At 37.9% G+C, this 16,281-nt stretch overlaps 1 protein-coding gene across 8 annotated transcripts in view; it reads right to left on the reverse strand.

Annotated features, from left to right (window-relative positions):
- NEK11 (NIMA related kinase 11) overlaps positions 1 to 16,226 on the reverse strand; it is a 173,638-nt gene extending 157,412 nt beyond the window's left edge. For 6 of the 8 annotated variants that reach the window (XM_078071830.1, XM_078071839.1, XM_078071818.1 and 3 more), the window contains exons 1-2: positions 16,070 to 16,226; positions 12,825 to 13,093 (exon numbers count right to left, since the gene is read on the reverse strand). In XM_078071830.1, coding sequence (XP_077927956.1) covers positions 12,825 to 12,994 — 170 coding nt within the window. In that variant the 5' untranslated portion in view covers positions 12,995 to 13,093; positions 16,070 to 16,226. The other 2 variants (XM_078071814.1, XM_078071846.1) reach the window with 2 other exon arrangements.
- Positions 16,227 to 16,281: the final 55 nt, after the last annotated feature.

The raw sequence follows: 16,281 nt of genomic DNA on the forward strand, positions 1-16,281 counted from the left end.
CCTGCATTTTATACCCTGAAAGATATTCTGAGGACAAGTTCTGTTTCCTTGTTTACTTCCTAAGAGTGGTTTAATAAACCAACAGTGCCATAAATGTCTCTGAAATTCTCTTAAACTGAAATTTTATTTCTAGGTGTAAAAAAGGCCAGAATTAAAAAGACAAACAGTATGAATAGATGAAGCAATACGGCACAACCAGCAGGGAGTCATCTGTTCCTGCGTTCGTCGATGCTGACTCTGTCTCAGAAGGCTGTTCTCTCTGGAACCCCTCCGAGAAACAAACAGGCAGTGGCAACAGTGTGGACTTCAGCCTCTCCTGCAATCTCCTGATGAGCTGCTGGATATTCATAAGTGGCAGAATGATTCCACCTTTAGGTTTTAGGTTTTATTTCGGTTGTAATAATGAGTTATGAATAATTGATCACCGGGTAATAAATTATTCAGGCAGGCACACAGTTTCCAAGGAATCCTGGAGTGAGTCTAGCTAATGGCCTAACACAAGGCAGGGGCAGCTGCCGAGGGGACACCCCACAATTACCCCACGCTGCAGAGGCCTGGGTATAGTTAGTGCCTCTCAGTGTGGGCTTTTCAACGAGGGGCCATATTAATGCCTTCTGAATTTTTATAAAGTAGAAATCCCCAAGGGGTACTCAGTGTCTAAGTGTGGTTATGAAATACTGAGCCCTGACTTCTTCATCCATCAAAGAAGGATATTTGCTATCAGCCGAGTACAACCTTTGCTGCTGAAACTAGTGCTGAACCAAAAAACTGTAAAATCAAGAATGTATGTCTACACATACACACACACGCACCTGTGTGTGTATACATATACACATATATAGTTTTCATATTATATATATATAGTTTTAGTATATATATAGTTTTCATATGGTATATATAGTTTATAGTATATATATATATATATATAGTTTTCTATATTATAGACATACACACGCAGAGTTTTTATAATTATGCCAGGCTAGCAAAATAATGCCAATATAAGCTTTACCTTGAGGAAATTATCTGCTTTTCTCAGTTTTCAAAAACTTTTGAATGTAACTCACCCTTATGAGCTCAAAACTCAACTTCTTTAAAGATAGTAAGGCTTACTAAAAGTCACCTTCAGATGCGTGTCAAGTCCCATCCATAACAAATATCCAAATGCTTTACCTTCCCTAAGTATTGTTAAACAGCCTTGCAAATCACATCTGTCATTGATCCTTCTTATAATTTTTCCTTTGTAAAACAATTCTAAAAATAATAAAACTACTCATTAGAGCTCAATAATCATTGTACTGAAATATCTTCGAAAGAGAATGAATTAAAAGCAGCTGACCAACAAATGGCAAATCCAATTTTGTAAAAAGTAGACTGGCTGATCTTGCCCCCAAACCCAAACTATCTGCATTTGTGCAAGGCCAATGGGATGGGCAAGAAGAGAGTGAGGCAACGAAGGGCTACTGGACCAAAAATCTTCCTCAAAGTTTCCCTGAGGGAAGGCAGGGAACCTAATTAGGTTTTTAAGGGTTTCTCCAAATTCAAACTAATAGAAAAGTGGAAATGTCAATCAAGCTTTAATGAAAATGCTGAGTGTTGAGAGAAGTTGAGGAAGCTGACACCCAAACACATTCTTTTTTTTTTTTTAACTTCTTATTTAAATCCAATTTAGGGAACATATATTAAAGGTAATACATGTTAGTAGGTAATGCATATTATTACTAAAGTTTCAGGGGTAGAATTTAGCGACTCATTGGGTGCATATAACACCAAGACACATTCTAATCAAAGCTTTAATATTCCAAATTTCCTACTCTTAGGAATTTAGAAACCTAGAACACATGACAAGAGGATCAACATACAATTTAAACTTCCTTCCTCACTTGCTCAATAAAGGTCATGAAAAGCAAAGCCTATAATTTTTCTCTGAACTAAAAACAAGAAGACTGACTGGTCTGAACCCAAAGATTAGAAAGCAACATTCAGCTTAAACTATCAAATTTTACAATGATTTTCACTAGCAACTGCAAAATCAACCAGTTTAATGATCTTAGAGGCTTTCATATATCATAGTCCAGGGTTTATATTTTCTAAACACATTTATTAAGGTAAAATTGATATACAGTATACTACACATATTTAAAGTGTATAACTTGATAAATTTTGACATATGGATACGCCCATGAAACCATCTCCACAATCATGATAATGAGCATGCCATCATCCCCAAAAGTTTCCTCATGCCCAGGGTTTGCTTTTTCAATAAGTAAAACTTCAGGTGGGTTTTTCACATAATTACTAAATAACAGCACTGCTGTACCAAGTATGTTCTACAGCATATCAGAGGTTTCATAATTGTTCATTCATACTTATAAGTATCAGGTAATAGGGGCCATGAAAGCAGCTGAGAAATAAAAGGGATTGTGTTCTTGTTAAAGTATGGAATAGAGGGCGCCTGGGTGGCTCAGTTGGTTAAGCGACTGCCTTCGGCTCAGGTCATGATCCTGGAGTCCCTGGATCGAGTCCCGCATCGGGCTCCCTGCTCGGCAGGGAGTCTGCTTCTCCCTCTGACCCTCCCCCCTCTCATGTGCTTGCTCTCTCTCATTCTCTCTCTCTCAAATAAATAAATAAAATCTTTAAAAAAATAAATAAATAAATAAATAAATAAATAAATAAATAAATAAAGTATGGAATAGAAATTCAGTTCCATGGTATTTTAAAGCAATGAATGTCATATAATATTAACTGCTTATTTTTAATACTACATGAAATTATTTACACAGTACATAATTAGTGTGGCACACAAGCTACTTTTAGAACTTTGTGGTGTCAACCATGTCTATTTCCCATACAAATATAAATTTACAAATCACTAGTTCCAAAAACTAAGCTTAGGAATAACTGGTCAAGAAACTAATAGTAACATAAGGGTTGTTTTTCTGCCCTGTTTACTTTTAAGTCATGTACATCACTCTAAATTCACTATTTAGAAATGGATGTCATGGCAACTCAACTTTTTTTCCCAGGAAAATTGACTCAAGAGTAATGAAGTGACCCAGAAACTAATTTTAACCTGAGAGCTTTCCACCTTCTCATTTCTTTGACGTTTACATTATAGATGTATCTCATTCCAAGTTCTTTAACTGTGGATGATAATCACAACTCAAATTTTCAGTTCAAAATAGTTACAAGGGTGGGTGCTAGCCAAAATTGCCCACAAGTCATTGCATGTGTCAAAAAAAGAACCAGATCAGTTCAGAAAGGGAAAAACTAAGAAGATGCCTCCCTCAGCTGATCCTGTTGGAGTAAGTGATAGATACACGGGAACCGCCTGCCATGTGTTAGGCAGAGTGCTGGGCAGCTTGACTCATCAAAAGCTATTGGAGAAAAAAGTCTCACAAGAAGGCTGCTTGAAAAGAACTAAAAACAAGAAGGGCTAGTTACAGATTATATTTAAGGGTGTCATGCTTTCTTTGGGTCAAGAAATTAAAGATTAAATATTGAAAAATATTCTGACATCAACCATTAAAAACCCTGGATTTGGTTACTGAGGTTCCTCTAGAATCCATTAAAAACCAGCTCATCTCTCTGAAAAAGTCCATTTCTGATTAGGGGGGAAAAGCTGAACTCTACTATACACATAAAGTTTTGTTCTGGCATATTATTCACTCATCCTTAAAATATTTTACTTATTGGGGACGCCTGGGTGGCTCAGTTGGTAAAGTATCTGCCTTCGGCACAGGTCATGATCCAAGGGTCCTGGGATTGAGTCCAGCATCGGGCTCCTTGCTCAGCAGGGAGCCTGCTTCTCCCTCTGCCTCTGCCCCTCCCCCTGCTTGTGTGCTCCCTCCCTCTCTCTCTCTCTGATAAATAAATAAAATCTTTTTAAAAAAATTTCACTTACTGAATAAATGAGACAAAAACAGTAGATTTAAAATAGTAGACTTACATAAATCTTATATTTTAAAAATTTGGGGTAATCAACAATGACAATGTAAAGGGACCAGCATATCCAGTTACATTTTTAAATTATTATTTACCAAAAGAACTTAGATATCCTCCCATCTCATACATTTAAATGAATAATATTCCTTATTTCCTAGGGTATTATTCAGTGTGGGCAAAACCATTAGCTTCCCTGCTCACAAATCCAACAAAATAATACATCAGAAGAACAGAGTGGGATAAGCAAAGAATTTAAAGTCTAAAAATCTAATAAATATACCATAGTAATTTGCCTACACTCTTTTCCTGTCAATAACTTATCTGTGGTATTTTCAATAATTCACTTTTATTTTCTTTCAAATAATAGCAATGCAAGAAAAAAAAAAGCATTAAAAAAAAGGTTTTTTGTGTGCTGTTGTCTTCTTTCTAAACGCTTCTTGGATTCAGTCTTCAAAGCAGGCTTTTTTGGTCCCCTGCCCAAGCCAAAATGAAACTGAGGGGTTCCCTGCATCCTACTCATCCTAAAATATTTTATTTATTAGTCATCTCTCATCGGTAAATATTAAAAACCAGAAAAGAAGCTCATGGCTTCTTTTATGCTAATACATGCAACAAAGCAGCCTCAGGAAAATGTCAATCATTTACCCCAAAATGTAGAGTTCATTACCATGATTGAGATAAGTCAAAGTAACTGTGCACCCTTGCATTTTATTCTTTTTCCTTTCTATCTCCCAAACCTTAAATGTTGTAAGATGGCCAGAAGCTCAGGGGCTTGACTTTATTACAGACAGAGAACTGGCAAAGCCCACAGTGAAGTCCAAGTTCAAATTAACCCTTCCCACATTTACCTAAGAGGAACCAATGCACAAGATCCTCCAGAACGTAAGCTGTTTTAAAAGAAATTTTAATATGCTTTCATATTATAATCTCTCTTAAAAGATCAAAGATTTTAAGGGAAAAAGACCTCATTATTACAATGAAAACTGTTTTCTGGCAGGGCAAAACGGAAAGAAATCATTAGTTTCCTCAAAATTGTTTTCATAACTCCACTGCATAACCACTGAATCCTATTAAACTAACTCAGCCTACTCAATAACCTGGTCCTCCCATCCCAGATACCCACTGGGGAGAACACCTGGTCATAATATAGAAATAATAGCTTTAATAAGAGTACATAAAATGGGCTCAAAGTCGGACTCATTAAATCTACTAATGTTTTGTTTAGAATGAGTCAAAACTGAGAGTAAGGATATATTAAAATGATTAAATCAGACAGAAATCCATAAATAGGTGTTAGTACGTATAGGATATATCAACACTAGCTTTGCTGAAGGCTATTAAATAATAGAAAATTACTCTCACGTTCTGAGTCACTGGAAGCTTGTTTCAAATATTATAAAAATCTACGTATTCTGGTAAGAACTACTACTCATTTTTAATTATTTTTTGACACTGTCAGGCTATACACTATAATCAATTTATTAATTCACTAAGAGGAAAAATGTCCTTTTTTATAAACAGTGAAAACTTATACACAGAAAGGAAGGCTTTTCACATTCATTTCATACAATATAAAAACTGATTTCTCTACTTCTCACTGTGTCAGAAATAAATTTGAAAATGGATGAAGTCCTTTTTTTTTCTAATTACAACTGAGCAGGTCAGCAAATGTGGTCATAATTCATAACTGGCCCAAATATGCTTCAGTTGAATGGCACAGAATGCCCATCACTTCTCAGTGATTGAAGCTTGGTTCTTCATTAGTTTTCCGGGGCTATACCACTGTCAGAAAGGATATGCTGGAACAATCATTATATTAAATCTCTGAGCATGCTAAAAAGTACAATACTTTTTTTACTTCTGCTTCAAAAAGGTTACCAGAATCAACACATCCAACAAGAGGGAGCTAACTGATATCAATGCCATACAGTGGACTATTATGTGAGCATTTACAATGACACTTTAAAGAGTACTTAATAACATGGGAAAATACCTATATTTTAGTGCTTCAAAAAAAAAAAAAAGATGCAAAATTACACATAAACTGAATGGAACTGTTCTGCCACCCTTTTGTCTAGTCCAGTGGTCCTCACAGTATAGTCCGCAGGCCAGCCCCAACAGCTGGTAGAGATGCAAATTCCCAGGCCCCACCCAGACTTGCTAAATCAGAAACTCTGGGAGTAGAGCCCAAAAACCTGCATTTTAACAACCCTCCAGGCAATTCTGATGAAAAAAACCAATAAAGTGAGAAAACCACTGGCTGGTTCTTAATCATCCTTCAGATCTTGGCTGAAACAACACATTCTCAGGAAGCCTTGCCTCATCCAGCACCATGCTGCTGGCTTACATGCGTCTATCATACCTCACAGCAACCAAGACTTTCCTTTTACAGTGGCTACAGAGGCTTATAATTACTTTTACTCTTATGATTATACAATTAGTGTTCTTCTCTCCCACTAGACCAGATATTCTAAAGCCTAGCTGCACATTCAAATCACCCGGAAGCTCTCAAAAATCCAGCTGCCTGGGGTGCGGCCCAACTAAAACAACATACTGGGGTATGCCTTGAACATGTATTTTTAAAATACTGTGATTCCATTCTTTGGCCAAGGTTGAGAACCACCAGACTCTTTGAAGAGCAGGTGATCAGCAAATACTGATCAACGGTCATTGAATGAACATGTGGAGTTTGTTTTTTTTTTTTTTTTACTCTATGGGTGTTTTGTTTATCTTACACATGGTACAAAATTCCAAATGTATAAAAAGGATTCAGTGAAAAGTCAGTCTCCTTCACTCTCATCCTCCCTTGCTTCTCTGAGGCAACCACTATGACCAATGCCATATGTTTCCTTAGAAGAGTGAATAAATATTTGTCAACACACAGAGAAAACACCAGAAGTTGGGTGGCAGAATTATAGATTATTTTCCCGCTTTATGCACACCTGCACTTTTTATAAAATGTATGCACATTACTTTCATTATAGGAAAAGGAGGTACCCTAAAGATAACTGAACGTATGTGCATCCAGAGCTATTCAGGAGATACACTCTGGGTCTGACAGTTATGAGAAAAATGGTCACTTTGGAACGATGTTCTCTGTCATGAGGAAGAGATCATTTACTTGGCTTAAGCGAATAGTCTAATTATTCCCCCTACTTCGTTTTGGTTATATTTTCGCCTCTGATTAGATATTCAGCTTCTCTAGAACTCGCATCAGAAAATGGTGGAAGGGCACATGAAAAGAGAGACTATTCATTCTAGGCCCTGAATTAAAAAATGTCATCATGGGTGCCTGGGTGGCTCAGTAGGTTAAGCGTCTGCCTTCAGCTCAGGTCATGATCCCAACGTCCTGGGATCAAGCCCCGCATCGGGCTCCCTGCTCAGGGGGGAAGCCTGCTTCTCCCTCTCCCTCTGCCTGCCACTCCCCCTGCTTGTGCTTTCTCTCTGTCAAATAAATAAATAAAATCCTTAAAAGAAAAAAAAATGGCATCATGATTTACAGATCTGTCTTGTCTGAATTTAGTTAACATGAGCCCCTACCAACACTGACCATCTTTAGGTATAAGGTGAAGAGCTGAAGACTGGATCCTAGTGTGGTGGTTTAAAGATGGTTCTGTCCTTCAAAGATCCTGACCCCCTTGGCCCCAGCCCCATTGATGACTGTACCTCAATAGAACATTCTGGAACTAGGACATAAGTCTAAGATGCTCTCAGGAGACACTGGGCTTAAGAGAGCTATCTGACAATAATGGACCCAGACTGTTGTGGGTTTTAATTTATTTTTTTATTGTTGTTGCCCCTTTATGACTTTTTTACCTCCTTTACTCTTAAGGTCTAAGGACCTCTCCCCTCTGGTGTCAGTGTGACCAATTCTAGCAGCAATTCTGAGCCTCCTCTCCTCCTTTCTGTTTCTGTGGCTGGGTGGGAAATCTGCCTGTTAGGACTTGTAAAAATCTGCTCTACTACAGGCCTAAAAGCTCTCCCAGGAGGCAGGGGCCTAGGTTTGAGGACATTTCTCTAAGGATTGGTAACTCTTCTGATTTAACTCCAGTCCTTATCTCATGCTGTAGACATTTGATATTGAGAAGAAATGCTCTGTGGAGAGAGAAACTATTTCCATGTTAACCATGCTGACCATACTTAGGCAAAGGCCAATGTGTAGGTACAGTGTTAAAGAAGGAAATATTTGGATATTTACATGGACAGGACTAAGGGAAAAAATGAAAGCTCTTGATAATGCACAGAAACTAGTAAAATAAAGACCACAGGTAGCTAGGAAGGGATCTGGACAGTGGCCAACATCTCTGAGAGCAACCTGCTACACAGATGTTTAAACATTACACTGTTTGCTAGTTGTTTTATGTATGTTAATTCTATCTTTCTTCTAGACTGGAAGCTCCTGAGGGCCAAGCCTTAGCTGCTATTGCTTCAGTCTCCTCACTGGTCCTTAGTACAAAGCAAAGATTTAATACATAAATTAAGAGTTGACAAACTAAAAGACTACAGCACAAAATCAACTCTAAATAATAATGTCACTGTATTTTAAGTTGGTGAAATTTAAAACACCATTATAACCAGAATTCTATGCTGATAAGATGAATGTTGAAATTCATTGCAACTGTGGCCATGATTAATCATGTATAAGTAATCATGTGCAAGTTCAATCATGCATCTTAGGGTAAGCCTACTTCCTTAACATCTCTTTTCTATTAAGTTACATGCACTATGCTAAGGGCCAAAGAACTTCTTAGCTCATCCAAATCTGTGGGTTTGCTTAAAAAAAGAGTCTGACAGCTTAACCAAAATATAAAATTATGAAGTAGAATTAGAACAGTATTTATTTACGAATATGAGTTAACATTATCATATCCTTACATTTCTTAGACCAGAGTTTCTATAATTATGAAAGAAAATATTCCCAAATATTGTTTTATAAATTTCATGATGCAGAATAAAAAAAAAAACCTCTGTGCCATTCAATACTCATTTTAAGTTTAATTTTATTCTACTGTGATAACTAAAAAAGGAATGCCAGATCTTTATGCCAAAAAGAAAACTCTCACTAAACACACATTAATCAAATGTCATGCCTGTAGCTTTTTTCTAATCCCATAGCTAATGCAGAAAGTCAATAAAAATATAAAGGAATGTGGTACTTACATTGTAATTAAAATGCACAAATTCACAGTATATGAAAAATGTCAATGGTAGAGTGCTGCCCCCAAGTGGCATAATGATAAATTGCAATACTCTGATGGAAAAGAATAGCTATTCCTATTTGTCAAGTTTTTTGATTAAATCTAAAACTGTATATTACATAAACTTAGATTTCACATGGGCTATTAATAAGTGTCCTATGGACCATCTCAGACTCATGGTATATCCAAGTCACTCTTTTAACTAGGGATACCAAGACACAGTCTGGTATATAAGGTTATGATACACTTTCCTTATAATCTCAAAAGATTAGGGGTGTGGAGTCAGATCTACTCTGATCTATTAAGGGAACTGCGTTCAAAACATCATAGAAATCTTTTTAGAAAGTATTATTTTCTACCCATCTCTGACATTAACCAATTCCCTATGTTTATGGCCTAATATGTAAAGCATAATTTAAAACCTTATCTAATCAAATTGCTTGGCGAATGGGTGGTACTAATTAATGTGCTTTGCTCACAAACTGAAGATTCAACTGTCAACACTCTGGGGAAAAAATCTAAAAAAATATGAGTTTAGTTTTCTGCTTCTGTACGTATTAAACATAATCACTGATGAGTTGCTATCTTATGTAGCTAAAAGGTCAACATTCTGAGGATCAATTGCTTTTGGACAGTCATAGAGATAAAAAAGAAGAGATGACAACAGAATTGCTACAGTCTCAAGAAAGATCCTTGAATAAGATTTTAAAATCACATCCTTGAGATCAGATTGCTTTGAGAGATTTCTCTCTTAAAAGTAGAATGCAAAAGAAAAACTTCCACTTCAATAGAGAGTGCCAATTGCAGTTATTGGGTGGTGACTAGATAAAGTTTTATTAAGCTTCCTTTAGTTATTCCTTTAACTTGGATTATTTACAAATAAGATGAATCTCAACTGCTATTGAATGATATCCATAAGGTAATATGATAATATTCTATATTTTACACATCTATTTACAAATAAATTTTTATCTATTTATAAATATATCTTATATTTATATATTATGTAATCTTTATTATATAATATCTATTTATCTTGATGTTCTATACATATAGATAGATAGATAGATATCTTATTTAGCCCTATTACAATCCAATGAAGTATTACATCCATCTTACAGATAAGAAAACTAAAGCTCAGATTAGGAAACTGCATAACCTTAATCTTATAGTTAAGAACAAGACTGGCTTTACATCTTGACCTGTTCACCTCCAAAGCCTGGGGTCTTAACTGTGACAAGTTACAGCCTTCCTTCTAGCATTCTAGGATTTTGTGAGCAGCCATAGCCATGATTCTTCATGATTTTAGCAGAGAGTTCTAAAATCAATTGATCTAAAATCAAATGTCTACAAAGACAGGCAGGTAGTAGAAAGGTGTGATACAGCTGCGTATAAGAGACAGTGAAGAGTAGCAGCACGTGGCTAATTAAAGAGCACAGGGTCTAACTAAAGGGGGCGGCTGCTACCCACCTCCGCCCATCTGTCAGCAAATGTCACCAAATCTTTTGGTTTGTATTTTCCCCAAGAGAAATGAAAAGCTCGATTTTTACAACACTGCCCTTTTAAAATACTGGCAACTAATTTAGACTAAAAAAGAAACACTATTCAGGCCAAATAAAACACATCTGAAGGCTGAATGTAGCCTGTATGTAATACGTTGTAGAGATTCTGATGATGATGATTCTTTTTCAAGAGATTCTACACTAGACTTCCTGGTATCAAATAATTTGTCAATTATCCTCACTATTGGATTCATTCCACACACCTAGGCTTCATCTGCCATATTCAGCTCAAGTTAGATGTTTTCAGACTAGTAGTGCAAGTACAGGAAAAGTTATTGACAAATCACTTCCCAACCAACCAGCCCCTTCCTCTCTCATTTCTCTCCCCCTGCCCCCCCACACCTACACACTTTACTCACCCACCATCTCAAGTCTGAAGCTTTCAAGTTTGGTCTTCATATATATTATTTTGCATCCCTTTGTTCAACTTTTTAGCCCTCCTGTGAATTCTCTTAAAATTCTTCACATTCCTCACTCACTGAAGAAACCAAAATTAAATACAGTCTTTATGATCAGGGATAGAAGCAGAAAAATATTCACCTTTAGTCCAGAGGCTGACCTATAGCCTGCACAGTTTCGATAAAGATCAAATGCATACTGGCTGCTACATTCTTTTTTTTTTTTTTTTATCTTGCAAAAGTAGTTTTACAAGTAGAAATTCAAAGAAAACATTTATGATCTAATGCTCCCTGCTCATCCCTTCCCCCTTGAGCACTAACCATAAAACCACCAGCTTCATACAGCAATGTGCAGCTCTTTCAGCCGACGAGTCCTAACCCTGTTGCTATAATAAAAGCACCTTTTTGCACCGAAAATGTCTCAAGAATTCTTGACCATTTGGCTTGTGGCCCCACATCACTTACAATGAGACTTTTACACGTTCTGGGTCAGATTTAGGTCTTACTCTCAATGTTTCCATAAAGGTACTCTAGTAATTTTCAGAAATTTATCATCCTGTTCTACATGGCTGGAATCATACCTCTAGGATTTATGGAGAAGAATTCTCTTTGATAGGAGTCATGAAGTATGCTCTAAGGACACCAGAAAAGTACCAGCACTGTCACTATTCTTCATGCAGGAATTTATTGAAAACTACGAATTCTAGATAATTACTTTTTAAACTTCTGGATATAGAGACCATTTAAAAAGTTGATTTTGAAAATAAAATAGTAGCATCAACATTTACCTTTATAATTCCTATGTGATGTTAAGAAGTAGAAAATGTTTATCACATTGATTTTAAATCCAATGGGCAGAAGCTGAAAGAATTTAGAGTAGCCTCAAAACCTCTGAAAAAAAGAACAGATTATGGGATGGAAGTCTGTTCTTCTGGAGTTAAGGGCTGATGTCTTGGATCGTTCTTCCTTCTGCTTTCTATTTTTCCTGTGTTTCTGATGTACAAGTTTCTCATCTGAACTTCAATTCCAACTAACTTTTCACTGTAGCAAATTCAAACAACTTCAAGCTAGAAAGGAAGATTCATCCTTATCTGTAACAGACATACGAACCAACAGCATTATGAGTTTTTCTCTACTATGAAAGTTTAAGGGTCCGATCAAAATCAAAGAAAAGGAAGTAACAAGAGGGTCCTCAATATTATTAAGCTAATTTTAGATGGAGCCCCTGTTTGGTTTAAATGTCTAATTTGTGAGCTGTATGACTATAGACTTTGAAAAATTCCTTCATAGAAGCAAAAAAAAATTAATACCGTATTTCCCTTAGTACCCCCTATTCACCTCTAGTATGAATTATCATTTATTTGCATTTCATAACATTTCTAAAATTGCCATCATTATAAACAATTCTTACTTTCTCATTCAAGAAGTCCCAATCAAGTTAAGTGGAAGCGATGGTGTAATTGAGATTCTGGTATGCATAAAAATGATATTTTCACTTCATCTACCCCATTTCCCTTTTCTGGGTCATTTGGGTACTTCACTCACCTGCTGAAATGCTTTTAAAAATCTTATCTGAAGACACCATTCAAGAAGCTTTTCTTTCGCTTACTAAATTCTTAGAATCTTAAATGCAAAGAGCAAATGGTACTCCATGTTCTTAATCAGCTAAGAGCTACACATACAGGGCAGCCAACTCAAAATTTGTATGAAGTATTTTTACTTACAATTCCTCTCCTTGTTTTGCTTTCTTGTCTGAAACCAGATAGACAGTTCCAAAACTTCCACTACCAAGTTTTTGTTGAAGCACATATCTTCTTGCAATCAAGGTCTTTGGATAAGTAGAAATGGCTATTGATCCATTCGCACACTTAGCAGCCTCTTGGAATTTCAGCATTGCTCCAAACAAGAGAGAAATGGTTTATTTGTATATAGAAATTTAGCATTCAAGTCTCCTAGAGGATGGCCAAATTCATCCAAGTAGCTTCGGTCAATCCTTTAAAAGTGAAAAGACCAGAGATCAGGTCTAAAGAATGCTGAAGTATTCCGAACAATAGGTATAAGTTTTTGACATTGATACCTGCACCTTGAAGAGTGGATTCAATGACACCACATTTAATGACTTGAGAGAAAAATGTTAAAAGGTAGTGATACTGGCAGATTCTAGTAGAAGACAGTCTTTCCACAAGAAGAGAGCCTTCCCTGGGGCGCCTGGGAGGCTCAGTTGTTAAGCATCTGCCTTCGGCTCAGGTCCTGATCCCAGGGTCCTGGGATCAAGCCCCGCATTGGGCTCCCTGCTCAGTGGGAGCCTGCTTCTCCCTCTCCCACTCTCACTCCCACTCCCCCTGCTCGTGTTCCCTCTCTCACTGTCTCTCTCTCTCTCTGTCAAATGAATAAACAAAATCTTTAAAAGAACAAAAAAAGGAGAGAGCCTTCCCTCATACATCCAAATATGGCAAAAGTGAGTTACAGTTAAACAGTCTGTTTAAGATTTATACTCCCCACCTACTTCTTAAAAAAATCCCAATATAAGAACACTATAATTTCCTTAAATTTATACATTTGCATCAATCTTTTTGTAATTCCTCCCATCTTATGTCTGTTTTGATTAACAAATAGTGAGTTCAGATTAAACTAGAAATTAGCATAGAATTTTTTCTGCAGACGTTAAACCATGGTATTTGCACTTATTAGAATAGATGTGAAGAGGAATAAAGATTTCAGAACAAATTTTTTTCCCATCCTAAACAAATTCTGGTCCAGTTTCTGAAGTTATTATACACACTGTGTACAGAGTAATCACTCTGGATTGGAAACAAGAAGTGTGCAAATGCGGTTCAAACCACAAATTGTACTTTATGATAGCTGAATATAAATGTGTTATAATTCCTCAAGGAACTATAAATATACAGCAGGATTATGAAAAGTAGGACTGTTTCATATGAGTGTATGCCCAGTAAAATCACTTTTATTTCATCAAAATGTAAAATGTTTTGTTAGTTATCATGAAAAGTGGGTTTTGTTTAAAATCTAAGAAAACATGATTTTAAATTGAAGACTGTCTATGCCTTGGAGTCAAGTTTCCATACTCAACTATTCCAAAGCTATAACACAAAAACTTATTGTATATAATGATAAAACAAGATGCTATCTGTATAGTTTGGGGTATATGACCAACAAGCTTCACAGGGTGGTGACAATCACAAAAATCCTCAAATTTAAGCATAAACAGTAAATGTCCATTTACAGCATTTTTCTTCTTGAAATAATGCATTAATCAGTTAAGTTTTACCTGATGCCAGTGAGAAGTATTCTAGTAACCAGCCTTAAAAAAAAAAATTAAAAAGAGGTGTGTGCCTTGCTGGTTCAGTGGGTAGAGCATGCCACTCTTGATATCGGAGTTGTGGGTTTGAGCCCCATGTCGGGTGTGGAGATTACTTAAAAATAAAATCTTTAAAAAAGGGAAGAAAGAAACCAAATCATCTGGTGGCTATGAGCTCATACTAAAACAACATTAGCATTGGGTTGGAACTTCAGAGCTGGGGCCCATACCTCAAAATCTCTGAATAAATAAAAAATTATGTCAGATTATCAAGATCACAGAAAATAGGGGCGCCTGGGTGGCTCAGTCGTTAAGCGTCTGCCTTCGGCTCAGATCATGACCCCAGGGTCCTGGGATCGAGTCCCACATCGGGCTCCCTGCTCGGCGGGGAAAGCCTGCTTCTCCCTCTCCCACTCCCCCTGCTTGTGTTCCTGCTCTCGCTATCTCTCTCTCTGTCAAATAAATAAATAAAATCTTTAAAAAAAAAAAAGATCACAGAAAATATTAGTGAAATCTACTATTGAAAAAACAATTGGAGAGCAGGCCTCTACATGTGTATTTTGTTTGCTTTCTGTGCTCCCATAAAAGTGCTACTTGCTGGCCAAATTAAGGTGTTAAGAAAAATATATGGACTCACAGCCTTTTCAACCGAAAAGAACCCTTCCGATCACCCAGTAATTTTCCTTATTTTAGGGATGAGATAACAGTCCCTGTTTAGTGAAGGACAGAATAGTTCTGAGACGTCCAATTTTCCAGGGACTCCTATTTGTAAATGAGCTTTTAAACCCAGCAGTGTCATCTAAGCAGTCTGGCCAGGCCCTCAGAGCACTTTGGGACTAGGTTCCCAGACTCATCAGCCCTGCCACCCCCTTCCCCAGTCCACCTTTAGGCCATCGATTCCATTAATCTCTGTGCAACCACAGAGCTACCCTAGTAGGTCACCTGCCATCTAGATTCTAGAACTATCTGTTCGTTTGTCAACGTTCCCTCGCCCCCACCTCATGAAGGTTGTGAATGAAGTTGAGCTCCAGGAACACACCCTATCTTTGTATCCTTGGCTCCCGTCAGAGTGGGTGTTCAATACGTTTTGTTAAGGCAAACAAGCGTCCAGCAGACCGACTGTTGACCAAGAGAGGAAAAAAAGGGGGGGGGGGTGGTGAGAGGAGGGAAGAGAAGATTTAGAAAGCTGGATGGGAACCGTGAGAAAGGTGAGAGATTACCTCCTGCAAACTGACCCTTGGAGGTAAAACTAGCTGGTTGGGGGCAAAAGGCAAGGGAAGGAGAGTGTATCACAGGTTGAAGTCAAGTAGTTCTCTCACGGGTAATAAATGAGAGGAAGCAGATTTGACACCAGATTCTGCTAAAGTAGAACGCTAACCTTAAAGGTCTAACGAACATTCCTTGCCTCAACTTCCTTTTAAAAATTACATTTTCGCAAAGCGGGTTAACCTATATGGAGGAGGCGCCGGCAACACTGATTCTCCGGAGACTGGAGCAGATCCCGGAGGAAAGGAGCTGAGGGAAGTGAAGGGGTCGCGGGCATGGAGGCCCACGGATGCGGATCCCGGATGGGGCAGCCTGAAGCCATCACCTTCTCCTGCTTCGGGGAGCCCGGCACGCCCCGAGGAGCGCCCTTCGCCTTTCGCATACCTTTCGGTGTCGAGGGCGGAGGAGCGGCGGCCGGGGCATGCCCACAGTCCCACCCGTAACTGGGACGTATGTTGGGCAGGTCTCACGTAGGTGCAGCCGCGCCGCCGAGCTCCAGTACCTCCCGGCACCGCTGTTGTGCACCGTTGCCAGGGAGACAGCGTGGGGCATGCTGGGAAGCCGGAGCGAGGCGGCCCAGTGCGGGTCCCCGAGGC

Source organism: Halichoerus grypus, chromosome 1 (assembly GCF_964656455.1).
Source record: "Halichoerus grypus chromosome 1, mHalGry1.hap1.1, whole genome shotgun sequence".
NCBI lineage: Eukaryota > Metazoa > Chordata > Mammalia > Carnivora > Phocidae > Halichoerus > Halichoerus grypus.